Source organism: Melanerpes formicivorus, unplaced genomic scaffold, assembly GCF_026170545.1.
Source record: "Melanerpes formicivorus ecotype bairdi unplaced genomic scaffold, bMelFor1.0.p_v2 SCAF_28, whole genome shotgun sequence".
NCBI classification, from domain to species: Eukaryota; Metazoa; Chordata; class Aves; order Piciformes; family Picidae; genus Melanerpes; species Melanerpes formicivorus.
In genome coordinates, this window is record NW_027142380.1 from 7,798,534 (window position 1) to 7,822,600 (window position 24,067).

The 24,067-nt window shown below is 42.9% G+C and overlaps 1 protein-coding gene across 3 annotated transcripts in view; it reads right to left on the reverse strand.

Annotated features, from left to right (window-relative positions):
- Nucleotides 1-1,324: 1,324 nt before the first annotated feature.
- Nucleotides 1,325-24,067, reverse strand: part of SHQ1 (SHQ1, H/ACA ribonucleoprotein assembly factor) — a 61,231-nt gene continuing 38,488 nt past the window's right edge. For all 3 annotated transcript variants that reach the window (XM_068154370.1, XM_068154372.1, XM_068154373.1), the window contains one exon: nucleotides 1,325-2,554. In XM_068154370.1, coding sequence (XP_068010471.1) covers nucleotides 1,906-2,554 — 649 coding nt within the window. In that variant the 3' untranslated portion in view covers nucleotides 1,325-1,905. The remainder of the gene's footprint in view (nucleotides 2,555-24,067) is intronic.

Below are 24,067 nucleotides of genomic sequence, written 5' to 3' on the forward strand. Positions count from 1 at the left end.
ACACATGTAATTTGGGGAGAGAGGGAGCAGGGTTACCTTCTTTCCTCCTCTTTTAACACATTTCTCCCCCTCTCAGACATATGCTGCATAATTGCAGCTACAGTGGGGATTTTATTGCTAGCATTTAGAAGAGTAAGTGCTCACTGACATGCAAGATGGGAAAGGTTCCTCCCCTGGGGAACAGAACACAGAGAATGATTAAGCGACCGGTAGGTATTTAAGAACATAAAAATTATTGGCAGCTCAGGGGCTGCAGTTCTCACTGAAGAGGAGTCAGCACAGAACAGAGTGAGCCTGCTGATTTCCAGCAGGGTGTAGCATTGGTGAAGAATAAAAGTCTTTAAACTTATGGTTTTTAAACACTTTTTAATAGTAGAAAGGTTGAAAAGTTACTCCTCCAGAGGCATGAATCAGGTAATCCTGTTTTGTCAGGCTGCTAAATCAAACCTGGTGGTCCACATCCCATCCTGCTTCCCTCCCCCAATCCTGACTGAATAGCAGCATATAATTTGCAGCAGCCACCTGATTCCATGAGCCTATCTACAAGTTAACAGAAGTTAGCACAAATCCTACTGTCTGACTGGATTATTTTAATAATACAAAGGCAACACTAAATTGCCTGAAGTTACACAAGGGACTAACAAAGCCAGGTCTAAACAGCACAGGTTTGCATTTGTTCCTATACTCAAGACCACTACACCACGTTGTTTCTTCACCCTGGTTAACATTACTGTGGTGATATGAAGTGCACATGCAGAAATACATAAGAACTAGGACTTCAGTTTTGCAAACAGCAACAGCAGTGTCCACATGTAGTGAGAGTTCAAAAACAACACAAAAATACATGACAAAACTTTGAAATAGCTTCTGTAAGAACTGCAGAAGATAGACCCCAAGCCCTCCGTCCCGCAGGCGCAGACTCCCCAACCCCACCCCTCCGTCCCGCGGGCTCCAGCTCCCCAAGCCCTCCGTCCCGCTGGCTCCCCAAGCCCTCCGTCCCGCCGGCGCAGACTCCCCAACCCCACCCCTCTGTCCCGCGGGCTCCGGCTCCCCAAGCCCTCCGTCCCGCCGGCTCCCCAAGCCTTCCGTCCCGCCGGCTCCCCAAGCCTTCCGTCCCGCCGGCTCCCCAAGCCCTCTGTCCCGCCGGCGCAGACTCCCCAACCCCACCCCTCCGTCCCGCGGGCACCGGCTCCCCAACCCCTCCGTCCCGCCGGCTCCTCAACCCTTATGTCCCGCCGGCTCCCCAACCCCTCCGTCCCGCCGGCGCAGACTCCCCAACCCCACCCCTCCATCCCGCGGGCACCGGCTCCCCGAGCCCTCCGTCCCGCCGGCTCCCCGAGCCCTCCGTCCCACACAGATGAGAAGATTTACTTTCTTTTGTATAAAAATTAGGAAATATTTATGTATTTAAAAAATAATCTTTCAGCACTCTTTAGACCCTATTTCAAATTATTATCTATAACTTCAAATAACCCCAAACCCGCAATGTCCCAAACAGGTTGATACAAACATAATGAAGATATTTTTCCCACAAACCCAACAGCTAAAGATAACTGAAGTGATGCTGCTCCTCAGTTCAGTTGTATTTTATCAGGACATCATTCTAGTACCAAATAAGCTTAATAAAAGAGGTTTCTAGAAGTTTACTGAAATAGCACATTCCTACATGTAGAGAGCAAATCTGAGACTGTTGAATCAGAGAAGGAAAACAGAAGTCTCACTATGTGGCCATCTACCACACAGTCGTATCAGTTCTTTTCAAAGCAGTCTTGTCCTTCAAACTGTCACACAACAAAGAAGAAAAATATCAACTCCTTTCTGCAGCTCAGGACTGCCTTGGGAACAGCTTACTGTAAGCAGTGGGCTGTGCTGCTAGTGGGTCACATCATGTTCTAAGGTGGTCCTTCAGTCTTTGTCTTCATCTCTGCCGCAGAGAAAAAGCAATGAGCTTCTCTTTGAAGACACCTCCAAGAAATTTCCCTTCTCGGTACTATCTTTTGAGCATCTGCCAGGTTCAGACACACAGTTTTCTTCTTGTTCCTTTAAAATGCAGTTTGCAGTAGCCAGTCCTTCAGGCTGTTCTGAAAGTCTAATTGCAGTCTGCATTTGCTTTCCTAATTCTTCTATCAATTTCCCAGGAACAGATGTAGAAGGCAAAGCAGCCCTTGATTTTTCATCACTAACTTCAGTCGCCGAAGTGTTTGTGCCCTGCCTTAATCCATTACAGTCAGTAAGTGGAGCTGTCCTCTCCTCTTGAAGCGTGCCTTGTAAAGAATTTATTTTCCCATCTTCACTGGTTGAGGACTCTTGCTCATCTGAATCAGAGCCTTCTGTCTCAGATGATGAAGTACTGCTAGATTCTTCAGAGTCACTTGTCTCCGACTCAGAGGAAGGCAGCTGTTGCTCAGAAACTGTGCCAGCAGCTTTTAACACATTCTCCTCCTCTTGTACCAGCACTGCTGCTGCTTCCAGCTCTTCTAGTTCAAATCCTATGTGGGACTTAGCAAGTGTGGCTTTCTGCAAGGAGTCAGAGAGTGCAGCCAACTTTTTTGACCTTTAACAGAGAACAAGATATGTTGATTAACCTTACAAACAGAACTTTGCCATTTGATAACAAGAACACAAATCTGAAACACTCCTACTATATAATTGCCTTGCAAACAACATTCTTCTACAGTTAGGACTTTAGAAGTAGATACTGCAAGGGAAAAAAATCCCCAAACCCCCATAATCACTATTAGTTGGGGGAACTTTTCCCACAGTTCAACATCATCACACTGAGAGTCTTCAATAACACCTTCAGACAAGATACTGCTGTTCAGAGTTTTCAGCAGTGAACAGTCAGGGAAGGTGGATTTTTGAACAAACCTTTTCAGGGTTGCTGCCTTTGGCATTGAATTCCTGGATTATTGGCAGCAAAATCCTTCTGCTTTACTCCCCCACCCCTCCAGGTATGTTTGTTAAATGCAGATGAACCGATAGAACATAGCTGATCAAATCCATCTCAGTGATAAATTCTCCTTTCACAGCTAGCTCGGTGCACCCATGACAGATGACGTTCAATATTCTGCCTGTAGATGCCTTTTACCTTTCACTTGTTAACTCAGCTGAAATGTAATTCCACAGAAATACCACACCAATTCAGATAAACACCTCTAATGAAGCAGGCATGAGACATCAGCTTTGAGTCTTAGATAGAGCCCTTTCCATGTCCTCAAGTGTTTTGAAGTCAGCACATGCTCCAGCAGAGAAGGGCATCATGGATTTTATAGAGAGAACAAAAAGTAAAAGATTGCCTTGAAATGGAGGGGTGGGGGGCAGAGGGAAAAATGGGTCTAAAATAACAAACATACATCCTGTTTCTTGTTGTAGAGTTTTGCCTCAGACTATCAATCAACTTTTCACCACTTCCTGCAACAGCAGGTCTACTATAAATCCTGCAGTAACTGACTGGGTTTCATTTCCTCTGCCAAACCTGCTAACCTGCAAGGCATGACACACTGACACAGGAGCAAGTAGCTGATAATGTAATACATGACTCCTGCGAGGCAAAAGTTAAAGTGCTTGTTCTCTCAGTTGAATGATTTTAAAGATCTTTATATTCTATTTCCCAGGGGGCATAATTACTCAGTATAACACAGACGCTCCATTTTTTTTCCCCTCTTCCTCCTAAAGGAATTGTATTTAAAAGCGGAGGAAGGGGAAATCCAGTGCAGAGTCTTACACATTTCACAGACAGTGTGCTACATTGAAAAGCTGAGCTAGGAACAAAACACACTGAACTGCCTTAGTTCAACCCACAGACCAGAAAACTAAGTAGTAAGTGTGCCCCAGAAGTGAAGCAGCCGAGAACAATTTGTATCTTCAGGATTTTAAAATCTAAAGCTAGGAATTAAATGACAACATTGTCCTAGCAGATGTAACATAAACATGGGTGCCCAGTTGTAAAGAGCTGCTTACTTCATTCATTCTTATTTATTTTCATTTTTTTTCATTGAGAACTTGAACTTTTCTTGGAAAGTTATGGTGGGTTTGAGAAGTTGCTAACTTAATTTGGAACAAAGAAAGTCTTCTCCGTAGCTAAAGAGAAAGCAGCAGCAGTGAAGTGATGCATAGAAAGGTTCATGAAGCCTTGCAGATAGGTGGTAATAGAGTAACTGCCTTGCAGAGAAATCTGCTTCCTGAGCACACTGCTGAGAGGCTGGTTTATACCCCTGCTCATACACCACTTTATGTCCCTTTCAGAAAGTGTTTTGGTTTGCCTTTGAAACCATCTCTTTCCTCACTTCTAACTACAGACACATGTGCCTGTGCTCCCTTCCACTGTGAGAGCTGCTGATGACATGAAGATCCAATCCTTCCTCCTGCCCTACTGCCTGACTGTCCACAACAACACAACCAGCTCCCAAAGCTAAATGTGCCTTGTGACAAAGAACCCTGCTTTATACCCATTTTATTTCTAGTTTCTTGTAATTTCATTGACAGCCATGAGTAAAGAACTGGAGACACAACAATTTCCTCCGGTGATACATCTTCAGCTCCAGCTGCTTCAGTCTCACCCACCTGTTTTACTACTGCCACTATAGGCAGAAAATCAATTGTGAAAGTCCTGGTGGTCCTCACATCTCTTCTATCAAATCTTGTCACTGTTTCCCCATCCTAGACGTACTTTTGGGATTTTCCCTATTTCTGCTGTTCTAATTTTTCATACATATTTTTTCCTGGCAGATACTCTCAGTCCTTGAAATTACTCCTTTAAAGTCCTCTCCTCCTCTCTTACTATTGCCTTATAAATCAGCTAACACATTGGATATAGAGACCTGTCACAACTGAATGATTAAGGAGATGTGTGGCATCATGTACCTTTTGGCATGGATAAATACTTCACTGATCTCCAGATTACTTAATGCCAGGTATTAAGGAAGAAAACACACAGTGATCCACTCATTTGGCTCAACAGAAGTTATATTACTAAATTAGATGTGGTCCTACAGAGGACAGATAAAAATGGCCTCACTAAAGCAGTAAGTGTTTGGTGACTCTTTACACAAGCAGATTTTTATCAATGAGTTCAAAGAGAATGAATGAAAAGGCAGCTACAAACATCACTGTACTGGACACCTGTAGAACTGCAAAAATCACTCAGTCTGAGAACCTTGGGTTAATTCCTTCTGAGTGATCAAAATGCACTACAAAATAATGACAACAAGTGATTTCATAAAACTGGGTCACGTTTAGTCCTTTAACTCAGAAATGTCAATAGAACCACAGAGAGAGGACACACTTCTTACTTAGAAAGGACTGCATGAAAAGCCAAAAAAACACCAAAACATTAATAAAGCAGCCTGCTTTTCCCTTCTACCAATAACAGCACTAACTCTGTCTGGATGAGGAAATGTCTGCAAAGAGCCAACATTTCTGCCTATTCCCCTAACCTCTACAACTGGCCTCACTGCAGTGATCCCACGGAGCAGCACTGTGCACAAGGACACAGCTCATGAACTACCAACCAGCATATTTCAGGGTGCACGCTTCACACAGACCTGCACAGCCTTCTTTCTCTCTGCACCACCAATCCCCTACAGATCATGTTAGGCCAACCATAACAGCAATCTTCTAATAATTGATGAAAACCACATGACTAAGTCCCTTTTCAGTTGCTTAGCTTCCTTAGCAGGCTACGTGTTTCTTACTAACTTTCATGCTGGTCATCGATTTTCTTCCAGAAAAACAAATGGACAGTTCAGAAAGCTCAACATTTCAATATGAGAAACTCAGAACTCACTCTTGGTGAATTTGCACATAAAACCAGGAAACTGCTTCCTGGTTTTCCAGTCTTCTATGACAAGAAATAAAGAGCACTTGAACAACAGCTTTATTTCTTTCGCCCCTCCTGCCTTGCAAGAGGCTTAATAACATTACAATTAGCTATCAGTCCATCTTGTTTAAGGCAATTAGCTAATTTCTAGGAGAACTGAGTTTAGGGCTGGTGTGAAATGCACTCCTTAAGAATGGGTGGCAGCACTCACTGGATTAAAAAAAAACCAACTCACTCATTCAAGGCAAACAGCATAAAACAGAGCATGGAAACGCTTTCAACTGTGGGGCTCTGAGCTGGGGATTTCCTTAGCCGCAATTCAGGCAGCAAAAACGAGACACCCAAAACAAGCTATGTGTTAAGAAGTCTTGCAGTAAACAGGTCCTGCTGTTTCCCAAATCTTTTGAGTAGTGTTTTGGAGATTAGACAGCAAATATTTTAATTTTTCAAGTATGATTAATGGAATTGTATGATTACTTTAAGACATGCTCATTCCTTATGCACATTTGTGGTAATGATATCTTATTATTATGGTAATGGTGTTCTTACATAAACATGCATAATAGGCTTTAAAGGTGCTACACATGATAATTATTAGTTATCAAGATGTCAGTTGCTTAAGGAAAATGTTTAATTACAGGTTAAACTGATCAGATGCATGTTTTGTTTAATGTATAGCTTTGAGGAACAGATAAGAGCAGAGGCATCTCAGGGCTTGTCCATGTAGTCTGGAATTGAAAATTTCAAGACAGAACTACTGTAATCCTTGGCTAGGCACAGAAGAGCTTCTCCATGTGCTGGAAGAAAAAAATATAAGTATCTTTTTCTACTGATCTCAGATTATAAGAGTAAAAGTGGGGTGAAAAGAGCAAAGAATCAAAGGAGATTTAGCAAATAAAGGGAGATGGATAATAGAAGGACAGAAAGAAGAGGATTATGGCAACAGGAAAGAGAACTCATTAGAGGTTTACTGTGGCAGCATAAAGAGAAGTGATGGTGAGAGGGACCAACAGCAGTGCTGAGGGACAAGCAGAAGCTAGAGTGGGAGAAAAGCAGGACACAACCTGTCCAGGTAAAGACTAATGCTTCTACAGGCTCAGGTTCTACCTGCTGTCCCAAGGAATAGAAGGCCCTAGGATCTGATGAATCAAGATAGCTGTTATCTTCAGAATGTGAAGCTACTAGAAAGGTGTCTCACAGAAGGCAGACATTAGGGATTTGATTGTTTCCAAGGCAGATTTCATGTAAGCTGGAAGGAGACAAAGGTCAACCTAGCCACAGAAAGTAAGAAAATAAATAGAGGACTCATGGGATACATCCAGGCACAAAATCTTCTATTTATGTGAGCATTTGGGAAAAAATAGTTATGCTTTTGTATAGAGTGTCCATCAGTCAGAAACAACACTAACAATGGGAAAAGGTTTAAAGAAAAAGTGTTAATGGGCCAAGGCCTTTCCATCTGCCTGGTACTTGCCTTACATCCAATTCTTCTGCTTCAGTAGTTTAGTTATGTCAAAAAACCCAAAACAAAGAAAATGTGGAAATATGAAAATCAGCATCCTGCTCCTCGTTCTGTATGATGGGTGGCACTGCATAATCAGTCATGGCATGGGCACTGTGTATGTAAAACACTGTGCAGAGCACTTGTAAACATGGCAGCAAACAGTCACACTGGCAGCATAGCCTCTCCAAGCTGAAGTCAGTAACATTTCACTGTGGAATGAAAAGTGGCTTTGCTAGTACAGGCACAAGCCCCAGCTTGCTTTTGTAAGCAATAGAAGGATTATTTCTATAGCCTCTTAAGTTTGGTTTTGCATTTGACAGAGTATACAAACAGCCACTTTTCTGAAGTACACTGTGTAAGCCAGGTGTAAGACATGGCAAAACACAACAGAATTTTCCTATTGTTTACCCTGACTCGATCAGAGTCAGCCTGCAGTGCACCAGTGCCGCCATGGCAGACTGAGCTGTCCTTGCCCAGGCACAACACAAAAGCAACAAAGCATGGGAACCTGCATATCAAAACCATTGACAACAGGTTTGGTTAGCAGCCAGGTGCTTGAATGTGATCTAACTGGTCTTGGAACCAGGCTGAAACCTAACTAATCTTAGAATCAACTGAAGTCTTGTTATATTATGTTGTTTGAATGTGATTAGGGTGTATTCACTGTGTTACAATGGGAAATCAGTCCTCCAAGCTAGGAGTGCTCCAACTTGGCTCCACAGGGCTGACAAGACCTGTTTTAAATGTAAAACACCTTATGTTAATTATCTGTAAGCCTTACAGGCAAGATAAACAAGTCTGAAAGGAGCAGTAGACACTTCAAGTGCAGACGTGCCTCTGCAGAGTCCCAGGTTCCCCCAAAGATGAAATTGGGCTTGTCTCACTTCCAAGCAGACAGTCCTTCATAGGCCTACAGCTCCTTGAGAGGCAGTCAAATACAAACCAGCATCATGCTGTGCCACTCAGCAGGGCTGACAAATACGTAGAAAAGGGCAGTTACTTGACTTATCTCCACTCAGCTGGAGCTCTGGACACATCAGACCCATCTAACAGCAAAGCTGCTGCATGAAGCAAAAGGCTTTCTGCCTGCTGGATCACCAGATATTCCCAGCTGCCTTAAACTTCTGCATTTACTGCATGAGAAACAATCAAGCTCAGAGTGTCAAGTCTATATTTAAAACATCTTTCTCAGCAAGGCCTGGCAAAACTCATGACTTAGGAGAGAGCTTTACAGACTCTTTCTCTTTCTTAGATAAAAACAGGTAAGATAAGCAATCCAGCCAAGAGTAGAACCACTTCAAATGTGTTCCAAATTACATACCTGGCAACATTGCTTACAATTTCCCACAATTATTCTTTTAGCCAGAGGCACTGTAAGTATTAAGACAATTCTAGAGTTAATATTATCTCAGACATCACCAGGTATTACTCCCAAAGCAGAGCCTCAGTAGTTCAGATACAGTGGACGTGTACATTCAGTGTCTGCAAGACACTAAGATGTCAGTTAAACTATAAGGAAGAAGGAAGTTTCCTGCCTTGCCACGAGACTGGTTGAAGACAGGCTGCAATAGGACACAAGTGGAGTTTCTGCATGGATTGTGACTGGTGAACAAAAGGGCACCTGCAAGAAGGTCAGGCTCTCCAGACTCTTCAGATCATCTTATTTTCTCCTGCTCAGAGCGGTTCTTGCTGGATTCCATCCATCACTGTCTCTCAGTCTAAGCCTTATCTGCCCAGACAAAAGGGGTACGAAGAGACATTGTTCAACATTCAGTCCCTTGATAATGCCAACGTTAACTTCCCACAGGAACTCTGTCATGATCTTGATGAAAATTAATATCCCTATGGCAGTAAGTCTACTGCTTAAGCTCTCTTGAGGCAGAAGGCTCGACAAGTTACAGCCAAACATGGTATCAAAGATAAGAAAGTAAGCTCCTATAAGAATGACAACGCTGGCAAAGCATCCAATTATTCTTATATATACTGAAGAAGAAAACAAATTGGTCTCCTAAAATCCAGGTGTCAGCTTCCATCTTTTCCAACCTGGTCAATTCTGTATCTAGTCCTGCACAGCTGCCTGAGCAACCAAGCTGGTAGTCTTTGGGGAAAGTCTCCTGAAGTTGATAATTGAGCACATCCTGTGAGGCAACACCATAAATAAGTTCCTGTAAACACATTCTGACTCCCAGGAGGGAAGGATAAGCCGGGGGAGAGAGGTATACCCTTGAATTACTGTAACATAACTTCAACTTCGGGGCTTTAGACCAGCAGTAGCATGCTTTCCTCAGAAAGACAAGTCAAACATCCCACCACTCTTGACACAATTTCAGACAGATAGGAAGAAAAAACATAATATAATTATTTAAGACTTATGATACAGAACTGAAAGACAATTTGATTTTAACAAAATATTCAAGACATGAAAGGGCCTAAGCTTGATCCACCCTGAGTGGTAAAACATTGAAGTGATAACAATGGTGGTGTTGAATGCAAAAGCAGACCTCATTAACATCGAAACATCTAAAGTCAACATGCACAAGAAAGGATAAATGGCTGAACAATGAGATTAGATAACACAAAAATCCTCCAGTTCAGGAAAAGAATCCTTACAAATGGACATGTAGCTGCAATAATAATAAACTCATCACACTAAACACATCATCCATTTGCTGGAGCTACTCTTTTAAAGTCAGGGATTAGAAAAGAACATGAGTGTCAGAGTCTGGAGATAAGAGAGCAAGACTCAATTACAACTTTTAGCATGTGCTTTATACGAGGTGCAATATTTCACCATTTTTAATCTCACTTTCAAGGTTATTCCTAATGCATGCTTTACGTTCCACACTAGTCAATGGCCTCCAGCCACACTGAAATAGTTCTGAGAAAGCAAGTTCAGAACTGGTGAGCAAAAATACTCCAAGTTCTGAAAGAAATTCTTAACAGAAGGTCAGTCCATAGTCTTGGTAAATGCTAGAACATGACAACCTCTTTGCCTTACTCTACACTGATTTGCTGCAGATTAAGACAGGCTGAGGGAACTGGGGTCATTCAGCCTGGAGAAGAGAAGGCTCTGAGAAGAGCTAATAACAGCCTTCCATTACTTGGAGGCGGCCTACAAGAAGGCTGCAGAGGGACTGTTTACAAAGGCCTGTAGTGATAGGATGAGGGGCAATACTTTGAAATTAGAGAAGAGGAGATTTAGACTGGATGTTAGGATCAAGTTCTTTACCATGAGGGTGCTGGAACACTGGAACAGTTTGCCTGGGGAAGCAGTTGAGGCACCATCCCTGAAGCTATTCAAGGTCAGGCTTGACAAGGCTCTGAGCAACCTGATCTAGCGGAAGATGTGGCTGCTCATGGCAGGGGGGGTTGACAAGAGGACCTTTGGAGGTCCCTTCCAACCCAAACCATTCTATGGTTCTATGACAGCAAACCTAAATTTACTCTGGTTATATTGCAGTGTACCTTACACATGCCTTTACCCCAATTCCCCACAAGCTTAGGGAAACTATGCATAGATCTTATTTCATCCAGCTCTGGGAACACAACTATTCCCTATAGTGCAACATGGCTAAAGCTTAAGAAAGCGTAACAACACTACCCTGAAATTCAAGGCATGAAGTGGAAAAGAAAATACACACAGCACCTGAACCACAGGGCAACCCTTCCATGGAAGCAAAAGGCCCTCATCCAGCAAAGCACAGGAAATATTCTTTTATGCTTGTGCCATGCACAGAAAATACCACAGCTTCTTAATGAACAAGAAAGTCTAAAACCCTTTTTTCCACACCTCCTTTCAAAAATAGCACCTCTTATTGTATCAGTTAAAAGGAAAGATGAACATACAGCATTTACTGAATCACTTCCCAGCCTTTATTAGCTGGCAAGCTCATTGTAACTCTACTTTGCTTATGAGTTCTGAGAGAAGCCCAGAACAGGTAGTGCAATTAACAACCAGGGAGATAAACACAAACAGCTCCATTCCACAGTTTCATGGGCTTAGTTTATTATACATTTTTATAGCAAGAGGCAGAACCAATAAATAACTCCATTAAAATCTCATTAGCTCTGATCAATGAGTATGGAAGAGAATACAAGAACAAAGCTGGATTTAATACCTTAGTGAAGAAGAAATGGGGCCATTTTTTTTTCAGGGCTCAGGTGAAAATTGACCTAAACTTTAACTAATCCACTCCATTATCTGCTGCAGAAGACAGACAGACGAGGGTAAACACGAGAGAAATAATGCAACATTTGTTCAGATGATTTAGTACCAGATTAACCACTGTCTTCCCAGGAAAGAAATAAACCATCTCCACAACACAGCACTGAAGACTGCTTAATTTCCATGCTTCCTCATGAAAAGCCAGCTGCTAAAATAAAGAGTGCTCAGTCAATTCAAGGGATTTGATGCAACTGCAGGTAAGAATTCATTCTTTTCATTTCTCAGGAGGCTGGATTCTGATTTTTAGCCTAAATAACTTAGGTTTACATAGTTATACTACCCATGTCTGTACTCACTGCTAATTATTTCCATTCTACTAACTCTAGGAAGAATCAGGCAACTTGGATTAAATTTAAGGCCAACCAGAGTTTTGAAAAGATCTTTACATTCCTACATATCTCATGAAAATAAGCCAAGGTACAAATAAGAACCCCAGAAGGAAAGGCCAGCAGAACACAGCTACCATGCATTTGCTTACTAGGAGGGTGCAGCAGGCACCAGCTGACCAGTGCTAAAACCAGTTACTGCATATGCTGCTTCTTGCTTGCTAGAGGTGTGGTGAAGAGATCAGGGCACAAGGCTTGGGTTTGTGGGAAGTTTAAAGAAACTATTTTTTCCTCCCTCCCATGCAGGCAATCAGACAAAGTGGAGACTGGAAAAGAGTTCACTGTATCTTAAATAAAGGAAAAGCACACCATAAAAAATGGAGCACTGGGTTCAAAAAGAAGCCTGGAAAATAGATCTCTATGTAAGCAAGATGTCATCACTTCAAACTGAGAGAAGAGCAGAAATCCAGCATAAAGAGACTACATTTGACAAGAGAACACCACCACTTATCTTCAGGTGACAGAAAGCAGTCCTGCACCATAAAACAAAGGCTGATGTGGAAGAATCCAGTGGGTTTAAGGGGAACACAGAATGCTTTCATCTTGGAATTCTGGCTTTCAAAGGGCATTAGGTGAACTCTGAAACTAAAAGAGTGATACACTGCAATCCAAATTGCAATCTTGTAAACACGAACTTCTCTCTACCTAGCTTCAAGTAGTAGAGTTTGTTAACCATAAATCAAATAGAAAACACAGCACCACCATCTCCATTCAAGTGATTTAATAAATAGGAATATTCCAACTGACTTTCCCTCCATATTTATTCTGAAATTCCACAGAGCTGCTTGCATAGTGAATCTAAATACTGCATGAGCTGAACTTCAGTATAAATACTGAAAAAAAAAAAGAAGGGGTGAAGCTTTCCAATAGAACATCTTACTTCCATTACTTGGTCTTCTTGATAAGTTGAACACAAACACACCACAGACAGCTTACTTATGGAGATGATACTATGAAAATATTCCTAAGAGAAAACAGACTGAGAATTAATATTGGACTATAAAAGGAAGCTGAGCAGTATTTAGATGTTTTAAATATACTTCAACTGAGTTTAGAAGCAGCTCAGTGTTGCCAAAATAGTTTCAGTAAGTTGCAGCCAGTCTAAACATCTAACAAAGGCAAGTTTTGAGTTACATATGACAAATACAAACAATGAAAGATGAATGGATAGCTTGCCACAAAACATGCAGAGGAAGGAGCAGATTTTGGAATGTGAAAGTATTGGCTGTGCACCCCCAATTGTGCTGCATTAGCTCCATCTCCCTCAAATTTCTTAACAGCCATTACCCAGAACTTGGTCATCACCATCATTGCTGGTATCCAGGAGATAGCACTTTCAAAGCTGTGTTAGGAGTCCAAGTGGGTTTCAAACAACCAGTGTTCTGCCACCTTCAAAGTAAAGAAGTTCCTCCTCATGCTTAGATGGAACTTCCTATGTTCAAGTTTGCACCCATTACCTCTTGTCCTCTCAATGGGCACCACTGAAAACAATCCAGGCCTCATCCTCCTGACTCCCACCCTTTAAGTATTTATAAGCAGCAATAAATTCCCTTTCAGCCTTCTCTAGGCTCAAAAGTCCCAAGCCCCTCAGCCTTTCTTCATGAGAAAGGTTTTCTAGTCCTCTCATCATCTTCGTAGCCCTTTGCAGTACCCTCTCAAGCAGTTCCCCACCAAACAACACAAGTCCTAGTGAGGTTGATCGGAGTTTTAACTCTGACACTGCTCCATCACTTGATTGACACCCTTAACACTTGAAGGGAAAAGACCACCTGTAGCCTTCCCACTCAGGGTCCATTCTCAACTCAATCTAAACATAAAAAGACACCAAATCTCAGCACCTTGCAAATTCCTGCCAGGAAAGCGGATTTTCACTTAATTGCCTGCTCCAGTCTTCTCCTCCCCAATCCTGTAGTGTTTGTAGGGCACCTAGTATCAGATGCTCCAGAGCATGATGTCTCTTCTGAATAACAGTAACTAATAATAATACTAACACTTCCCACTGAACTGGCTCTAGATCCAGCTTCCTGACCAGGACAAAGAAACCTGCAGACCACACAAGCCGAGTCATGCAGCTGGCCCACAGCATCCATCTCTTCCAAGGAGTCCCCAGAGAATAGTGGAGGGTGTGCAGTAGCCCACAGCCTAAGTTATCTCATCCAATGTGTTTTCTCTCTCTTTCTGCCTCTGTTATCTTGAGGTTTATGGGGCAGGTGGAAAAGACCAAGCTGGGTACTGACAGGGCTGGAAACAAAACAGGGATACACTACCAGCCTGCAGATCAGCTTCTCACTTTGATCACAGCTGCACACTCCACCTGCTTACAAGCTCATCCTTCCCCTAGTCAAAACAGAAGAGGAGTCAGCTGAGACGTGCTGACTGAAAAGACATGACACAGATCACTGACCCTTCTGTAGGCAGATAGGAACTGCCTCCCAACGACTTGGGAAAAATCAAAGCAGTAGCCTGAGGGGAGGCGGGAAAAATGGCTTTCTTCTCTGCCTTCTCTACCCACAGCAAGGTGCATTCAGACACAGCCTGAAGGAGTATGAGCTATAGAAAAGTGATGGAATAAATAAAAAGAAAACAACAGAGGAAAGGAGAAGAAAAACATCAAAGGAAACTGCAGCTAGCAGCTGGGAGGAGAGATTAAATCCCTTGTTAAAGACCCATGTTTTACAGGGCTTGCTAAAACATATATAAAGGGGAGTTTCTGGTATTGTATCCACCTGTCTTTCACCTTTTTCAGCCCTCAGGGCAAACAGTGTCTTGCTTTAAGCCTCTTAAGTCAGTATTACATTACTTGGGTATTGTTATTTACAATGTGCTCTCCTTTCACCTACTGCTTTACAGACAATTGAAGTGACAGCTCAGGCCTTAAATAAGATGCAACACTTAATGAGAGGCACGGCAGCTTGAGATGACAGTAAACAAAAAGAAACTGTATTAAAACCATGCATCAAAACAGTGAAAGAGGAGACAGATAATGTGCTTGCAAATTATTAGTTACTATTTTTAAATCAAAGAACTTTGATCTAAGGATTAAGAGCAGATGACTTGGGATGGAAATAAATCTGGGTTCTCTACCAAATTCAGGCACCACCAGTCAATGTACTCTTTGATAAATTGGTGAACCCTTATCTAAGTTTTAAGGAAAATGATAGCATCTCCTCCTAGAAGATTGCAAAAGACTGCTTTAGTAGCATAATAAATTGCACAGAATCTCAACTCCTTCCTGCACCAGGCCCTATAGCTCGTGTTTGAAGTATGAGGTATTTTTTTGAGCTCTGCTATTTTGATGGAAACAAGTAAGACAGAACAGAATTAGGGAACAGGAGAATGAGCCAACTCCTAATTACTCTTCACTAGAAGAATGTGAAAATGTATTGCTGGCTGAATTCTTCCTGTTGAACTAGATGGATTTTGTTTGCAATCCTTCTTTGTTGTATTACACAATGGCTAAACCCCCAAATCTCTGTCCTATCATACTTGAAGACAAGTCCAAATTGATCTTCAACTTTCTTACCAATGAACTACTGAGTTCATCCAATCTCTCACCATATGTCATTCAGAGATGGACATTCACAGAACCATTTCCCCCCTAGTTCTCACCATTCTTCAACAACTTTTGAACAGACATTAGAATTAGTCTCTACACAGACAGAGTGATTTCCCATTGGAATGGGCTGCCCCTGGAGGTGGGAGTCACCATCATTGGAGATGTTCAGGAGGAGACTTGATAGGGTGCTTGGTGCCATGGGTTAGTTGATTAGGTGGTGTTGGATGATAGATTGGACGTGATGATCTTGAAGGTCTCTTCCAACCTGGTTTATTCTATTCTAGTCTGTGCTTGTGTGCACAGGCACACAAATGGTGCAGTCTGAGGTCATGACCCTTCTAAGTGACAGCACTTTGCTTCTTCAGCTGGAGACTGTACTCACCCTCTTGCCCCCTCAGAGATGAGTAGGTGCTCAGGTTCAAACTGCTCTCAAGCACAAACCAACCTATTTTTCTGGAACAGCTGCCCTCAACTAGCTTACATTCTCCAATCCGTAACTATGATCTACAATCTTTTATTGTGAACATGCCATCTTATACCTGATTGTATTAAAATGCATCTTGTTCAGGTAAGTACCTACTGCCAATTGGGGTCAGTCTGTGCAATTAATTTTCTACCTTTAAATGAATAACATTTAATGTCACCAAAACATTTTATCTGAAAAGACTGGTAGTTTATTCTTACAGATTGTTAAACACCCTGAAACTAAAACTCTGAAAACAATGGGTGATCTTAACTTTAAAAAGCAATAAAAACTTAACCTGTGTTTTCCCAGGTTGTTTTCAGGTTTTTGTGAGGGTTCCAGTTTCGTTGGTTGATTGGTTGGGGTGTTTTGGTCCTTGTGCTTCTCTTTTCTGGAATACTGACACATCAGTAACGCCTGAGGTTGGTGGTATGTCAACTGAAATATGCATAAACTAAACTTCAAAAAGCCTGCAGAGAGATAATTTGAAGGGCCACTCCCATTATTGGTAAAAGCTTGAAAACCAGCAGGGACATTTGAAAGTTAACACAGCACTTCAGGCCACCAAAGAAGTGAATGAAAGGCAAACCTAACGCAGCAAGATTACTCAAAGCAGTAAGCAAAGGCAGTGCTGCGTGCTGAACTAGCTGCCAGCAGTAGTAATACCAGCTTGCAGAGCCTGCTAAGAAGGAATTACACTAATTGGGGATTGTAGTCATGAGCTACTCCAGCAAGTCATCACAGGACAATAAGGGGCAAGCAACCAGACAAAAGACGGCTTTCTTCTTGTGCTTGTGGAAAAGCTGGGATCACAAGTGGCACCGAGAGCTTCTCAGGGATCCCTTCTACTTGGCATGGGTCTTCCTGAACTGAAAGAGCAAAGCTTGGAAATTAAAAATCTTCAAAATCCAACAAGTTGTTTTGTTTTCCAGGGAGTGGAAAGAAGAGAATTAAGTGGCTTCAGTGTATCCACAAGGACAATACCATTAAAGCAGCATAGTGAAAAATGTAATCCTCTAAGCACAAAATAGAGCAAAATAAGGCATTTTGCAACAGTGGCAATGGGGCTGTTAAACTGTCTGATAAAGAACATAACTGGCTACACCAGAACACAGACTAAAAGTGTATGTTAATAGCAAGGCTGCTTTCAAAGCAGCTACATAAAAGCTATTTGGCTTTTCTCTGCAGCACCTACTTTGAATACTGGAGTTTTATCAAACCTGGCATGACTGCAGCCATCACTAAGTTAAGGTTAACGTGGGCAGAAATGAAGGTAAAGTAAAACCTGAAGTACAGCCAAAGCAGAGCACAGTTCACCCTGAAACTGTAATGCAGACAAAATACAATACTATGAGGTGCAGTCTTCCTAAGGTCTGAACTGTATGAAGTGCTTTACACACGCTGTACAAATCAGTTCAATTCCACAGAGCCAAGAAGCAGGATTTTCAGCCAGAATATATTACTGCTGGTGCCTTTGTTCTTCTGAATCATGCTTGCTGCATCCAAGAGGTTAACAGCTGAAAATTAGCATACTCCTCTAACGTTTGAGAATGCTTTCAAGCACTGATTAGTTCTTCTGTTCATACACTCCTTCCTCTCCTCATCAGAGACCAAAAAATTCAATAAACTAACATGTTAGCAGTACATAATTTGAAAACCTTTCAGGCTTTCCTGAAGCCTACTGTCTGAATTTAGTATTTTAATGGTGGAAGTGCATAGCCAGCAAGACTTACTCCGTTCACCCCTCATTTAGCAGTAGTCCTGAGTTTAGATACCAGTTAAGTTATTCCTAGGAACAAGACAATGCCATGAAGAGTGAATAAGATTTCATGAGTATCAACACAACAAGAAGCTTAAAAAACCGAAAGGGAGCCAAAGATTTAAAAAAGGCTGGTTTCCCTCCATTCCAGTATTTTGAGCTTTACAAAACCCTTCACCACAAAACAAACAGCAACAACCACCATAAAAAGGCCAAGAAGAAGCAGCTGCATAAATGGCATGCACAAAATAGTTTCATAGGTTCATAGAATGGTTTAGTTTGGAAAGTTTCATAGTTTCATAGTTTCATTCAGGGTTGGAAGGGACCACAAGGATCATCTAGTTCCAACCCCCCTGCCATGGGCAGGGACACCCCACACTAGATCAGGCTGGACAGAGCCTCATCCAGCCTGCTCTTAAACACCCCCAGGGACGGGGCCTCGACCACCTCCCTGGACAACCCATTCCAGGGTTTCACCACTCTCATGGTGAAGAACCTCCTCCTCACATCCAGCCTGAATCTCCCCACCTCCAGCTTCACTCCATTCCCCTTAGTCCTATCACTACCTGATATCCTGAGAAGTCCTTCCCCTGCCTTCCTGTAGGCCCCCTTCAGATACTGGAAGGCGACAATTAGGTCACCTCGGAGCCTTCTCTTCTGCAGACTGTACAGCCCCAACTCCTTCAGTCTGTCCTCATAGGAGAGGTGCTCCAGCCCTCTGATCATCCTCGTGGCCCTTCTCTGGACACCTTCCAGCACCTCCACATCCCTCTTGTAATAGGGGCTCCAGAACTGGACACAGTACTCCAGGTGGGGTCTCACCAGGGCTGAGTAGAGGGGGAGGATCACCTCCCTCGACCTGCTAGCCACACTTCTCCTGATGCAGCCCAGGATCTGATTGGCTTTGCGGGCTGCAAGTGCACACTGAGAGCTCATGTTGAGCTTTTTGTCCACCAGCACCCCCAAGTCTCTCTCCTCAGGGCTATCCTCCAGCCAGTCACTGCCCAGCCTGTATTTGTGCCTGGGATTGCCTCGACCCAGATGCAGGACCCTGCACTTGCTCTTATTGAACTTCATGAGGTTGGCTTGTGCCCACCTCTCCAGCCTGTCAAGGTCCCTCTGGATGGCCTCCCTTCCCTCCAGCGTGTCTGCTGCACCACACAGCTTGGTGTCATCAGCAAACTTGCTGAGGGTGCACTCAATGCCACTGTCCATGTCCCCCACAAAGATGTTGAATAAGATAGGTCCCAGGACTGATCCCTGAGGGACTCCACTTGTCACTGGCCTCCACTGGGACATGGAGCCATTGACAGCCACTCTTTGGGTGCGGCCATCAAGCCAGTTCCTTATCCATCTAGTGGTCCACCAATCAAACCCATGTGTCACCAGTTTGGAGACCAGGATGTGGTGTGGGACAGTGTCAAAGGCTTTGCTCAGGTCCAGGTAAACGACATCAGTTGCTCGCCCCTCATCTATTAATTTTGTCACCTGCTCATAGAAGGCCACCAGGTTGGTCAGGCAGGATTTGCCCTTGGCAAAGCCATGCTGACTGTTCCCAATCACCTCTTCACTATTCTTTTGAGCGAGTAGTGACTCCAGGAGGATCTGTTCCATGATCTTTCCAGGCACAGAGGTGAGACTGACTGGCCTGTAGTTCCCTGGTTCCTCCTTCTTACCCTTTTTGAAGATGGGGGCAATGTTTCCCCTTTTCCAGTCTGTGGGGACTTCACCAGATTGCCATGACTTTTGAAATATAATAGAGAGGGGTTTAGCAACCTCATCTGCCAGTTCTCTCAGCACCCGTGGGTGTAACCCGTCGGGTCCCATGGACTTGAACACTTTCAGGTTCTTCAGATGATCACGAACCTGATCTGCACTTACAATGGGCAGTTCTTCCTCCCTGTCCCTGGCTTTGACTTCCATAACATCAGGAGTGTGGCTAGAGGCCTTTGCAGTGAAGACTGAGGTAAAGAAGTTATTAAGTACCTCAGCCTTTTCCTCATCACAGGTGACCATGTCACCATTTTCTTTTCTGAGGGGGCCCACACCTTCCCTAGTCTTCTTCTTCCCATAAAAAGGACCATAGAGACCATCTAATTCCAAGCCCAGTGCCATGGGCAGAGACACTTCCCACTAGACCAGACTGCTCAAGGCTTCCTCCACCTTGGCCTTCAACACCTCCAGGGGGGCAACCACAACCTCCCTGGGCAACCTGTTCCAGTGTCTCACCACCCTCACTGGAAAGAATTTCTTCATAATCTCCACTCTAAATCTGCCCTCCTCAAGCTTCAATCCATTCCCTCTCATCCTGTCTCTACAAGTCCTTGTAAAAAGTCCCTTCCTAGCTTTCTTGTAGGCCTCCTTCAGGTACTGGAAGGCTGCTTTAAGGTGGCTCTGGTACCACCTTTTCTTCAGGCTGAACACCCCCACCTCTTTCAGCCTGTCCCCACAAGGGAGGTTCTCCAGCAATCTGATCATCTTCATGGCCTCCTCTGGATTTGCTCCAGCAGCTCCATGTCCCTCTTATGCTGGGGGCACCAGAACTGGATGCACTACTGCAGGTGGGGTCTCATGAGAGGAGAATCACCTCCCTTGTCCTGCTGGTCACACCCCTTTTGATGCACTGCAGGACATGGCTGCCTTTTGGACTTCCATTAACCATGCTGGGTTTTTCATCAACCAACACCCCCAAATCTTTCTCCTCAAGACTGCTCTTGAGCCATTCTTTCCTCAGCCTACATGTGTGCTTTCTACATACTGTGAAACACTTCAAAGAGTTTTCCACCTCTTAGCAAATAAGTGGATCAAATTTCCTAATTTTGCAGCTAAATGATCTGTTTCACCAATACTTTTTACACACAACTGGAATGTATGTTAAAATTTTATTTACCTTTCTCTGAAGATCCTAATATTTGACTACAGACCCTTAAAGATGTTCCATCTTAGATGCTATTCTCCCCAAAGCTAGCAAAAGCTGAAGGCAATTCTTTCAGGAAGGCTGTTCTCAAATAGTTTTTGCCCTACAAGCAAGCAGAGCACAGCACAGGGGACGGGTGAGCTCTTATATGTAACAAGATATGAGGGAAATAAGATGCTCTACAGAGGAGAGAACTGCATGGAAATTAGTAACAGACCTATAGAGCTATGCAAACACATGATCTGAAGAGAGGCATCTGAAGGTGCAGCCTGCTAGAGGGTGTTTAAATGGGCACAACAGCAGTCAAGCCATCAGCACCACTCCAACTGTCAAATGTAAGCTTTGCCAAATGCCAAAAGTAGGCTGTTTCAAACACTCAAACTTGGTCTTTTTTGCAAATATAGAGATGCTGACTTGTAGAATAGATTTTTGGTTTTTTAAAGCCAGTTAAAGAAAGAGATCAGAAGGAATATAAAGAAAACTTCCCTCTACCGAACTAACCAGTGCAATGGATTGTAACTACAATGCTGATAGTTGGGTTCCTTACATTGTGCATTTTACAATCCCATATGACACAGGCTGTAAAAATCCTACATCTCATGGATCTTATTCTTTTCCTGAAAGACTTGAGCTCTTGAATGCCTTTTCAACATCAAGGCCCACATTACACTATATTGATTAAAACAGTAATTCAGAAAACCTAGAGAAAAGAAAAGGGGGGGTTGAACAATCAGAGTCAGTCTCATCACCTCAATGACATGCTGTGAATGTAATTAATCCCACATTTATTTAGAGAGCTTCACACCCTACACATAAAGCAGCAATTCCCTGCTGGCTTCAGACTAGGTAATTATGTTGTAACAAGGACTAGGTTTCCATTGTAACAGAAGAGATGAAAAGGAACACAGCCCTGTGAAGCCAGCCTATCTTTTAGGGTATGTCTCACCTGCAAAGCAAGAGAAGCAAATATGCTTAGGAAGATCTGACTTAGCAGCTACTGAAAAGACTGTATGAATGCCACCAGGAATCCTGGGTTTTACTTTAAAGCAAATAGTCCATGCTTGAACTGGCGTTACACCTACACCTGCATTGGTCTTAGGTTGCAGAGCAAACAGACTTTTATACATGAAGGTGCAACTACAGAGCTCACAGACATTAAAGCAGCCTATGCACTGATACCCCAAATCAAGCTGCAGATACAGTTCCACAGGACACAATGAGGCAACTTAACAGCTCATCTCTCTAACATACAGGTCTCCTTCACTGCTTGTTTTGAAGCTACTGCAACAGCAACACAAATAATGACTTGATTGTTTCTTGCAACTGAAGAGATCATGAATGAAAGGTGAAATGGTTAAAGAGTAGAAAAACAGCAATAATGAAAAACAGAATACAAATACCTGAGAATCTAACATCCTTCTCCTGCATTCATCACACTCATAAAACTTTGAGAAGTAAACAATACAACTGTGCATAAGCAAGTCTATGAACCCCTGGAGAACAGCCAGGAACACAAACAGCTTCACCTCCCACCAGGAACACAGAAAATAGACATATACTGATACTACAGGGGTACAGGTTTAAAACTAAACATGTATGGAAATGTTAGGTAAAAATATCTTAAATCACATGGGCTCAGTTGTTCTCTTCTGCAGGGCTGCAGAACAGCACATACTTAACTGCCTGCCTGCACAAGGACTCACAGGACCTCGTGCACCCTTCCACCTAAGCCACGTGTTATGGCCAGCAGCCGAGCAGCCAAGCTGCCAGAAGGGATGTATGTACAACAGTGGCCAACTAAAAGCAATGTGAATGGAGGCTGGCACAAAGGGGAGTACAAAACACTGGAGAAAGACATCAGGCTACACAAAGGAACCTCAGCAGAGCAAGAGTCAGTGGGTAAGCTACTCTGACTTCTATAAAGACACAGCTCCTATGGGGTGGTCATGGGCACACCACTCTCCTCTGGCAGAAGGGAAAAAGCTCTCCTGTAACAGACCGACATCTAGATTGCTCTGTTCCTAGCAGACAACCAGGGGTTTCCCCACAGCTGCTCCTCCTCTCCTTCCTCATGTTCTTCAAATAAGGTGTGAAAGGCAGAGAAAAACCTGAGACTTCTAATGCATATTCAGTTATAACTTCACCTTGGAGAGGCTGCCATACATATCATAGTGGTTTGTAAAAGCTCTGACCTAAAGAAGAAAAGTATGCAAAGCAGACAAATTAAATTTGGTTTTATTATGGAAATGAAAGTAATAATAGAAGTGACAGCAGGGTGCATGATAAGCTCACTTAGCAGGGGGATCAAATGAAGTGATGACATGTCATTATGACCTCAGGGGTTAAAGATGCAATTTTCCATCTGGCTGCATCTGGCTTTTCAACATAAATGTTGACACCACCTGCTGAGATTTACTACAAGCTGCCTCCACAGGTCTTTGTCTAGCTTTTGTTACCCAGGTTAGCATTACTTTTCCCTCTTTTCTGGTAAGTTTTGCTGAGCAACATGCTCCCTTTCTTCAAAGCCTACTGAACCGTTAAAAGGATCTGACGTGTCACTTTTTGTGACAAATCAAAGTATTAATAGTAACTGCACAGGCAGCTCAAGGAGAGATACTAGAAACCTCGAAAGCAGGTAAAACTAGCTTTAAGGTTGCAGACAAAATTTTGGTTACATTTGCTACTATCTTGCACTGCCTAAGACTTCTAGGAATCTACTTTTCTCTTAGTAACAGGTTCCTGATTGAAAGCACTTCCCTAAAAAAGCCTGCACTACACTGAAATTAAAAAGTGCTTAGAATTAAAGAACGAGCTTGTACTCATCATACTGATCATACCCAACTGACTATTAGCCACCTGCATGCATTTCATTCAGCAGCTTCATCATTTCCAATTCCAGATACATTGTGCTTAAAATAAATCATCTCTTGCCAGCCCAGTGACACATTCACTTATTCATCTAATTTAGCCAGAGCTAAATTATGATCTCAAACCAAATTTGCAATCAGCTATTGACAAACTGTTGGCTATAAGGTTTTTGTTCCACATTGAGTAGTTAAAAGCCAGTACCTATCAGTAGTGTTCATCTCCTGGAGGCTTACTCTGGAATACAATGGTATGTTTGATACATCCTTTATGTTTTTGTCTGTGCCAAGCTTTTTGGGTTTTTTGGTCCTCTAAACCTCCAGCTCCCAGGCTTTTCTCTGCCAGTACAGGTGAGCTAGAAAGCTTCCTTCCAACTGATTTTAAAAGTGCTTCAGTTTTTCAGTGAAGAGAACCTGCAGAGAGTTTTAACTGCTAAAAAGACCCCAACCTCCACTAGGACTTGGTCACACACCAGGGAAAGAGGGGAAGAAAAGAAAAACCTCTTCACACATTTTGAGAGTGCACTGGGACTAAGCTAGGAAATAACAGGAGAAAATGTAGACAGGTAATGAAG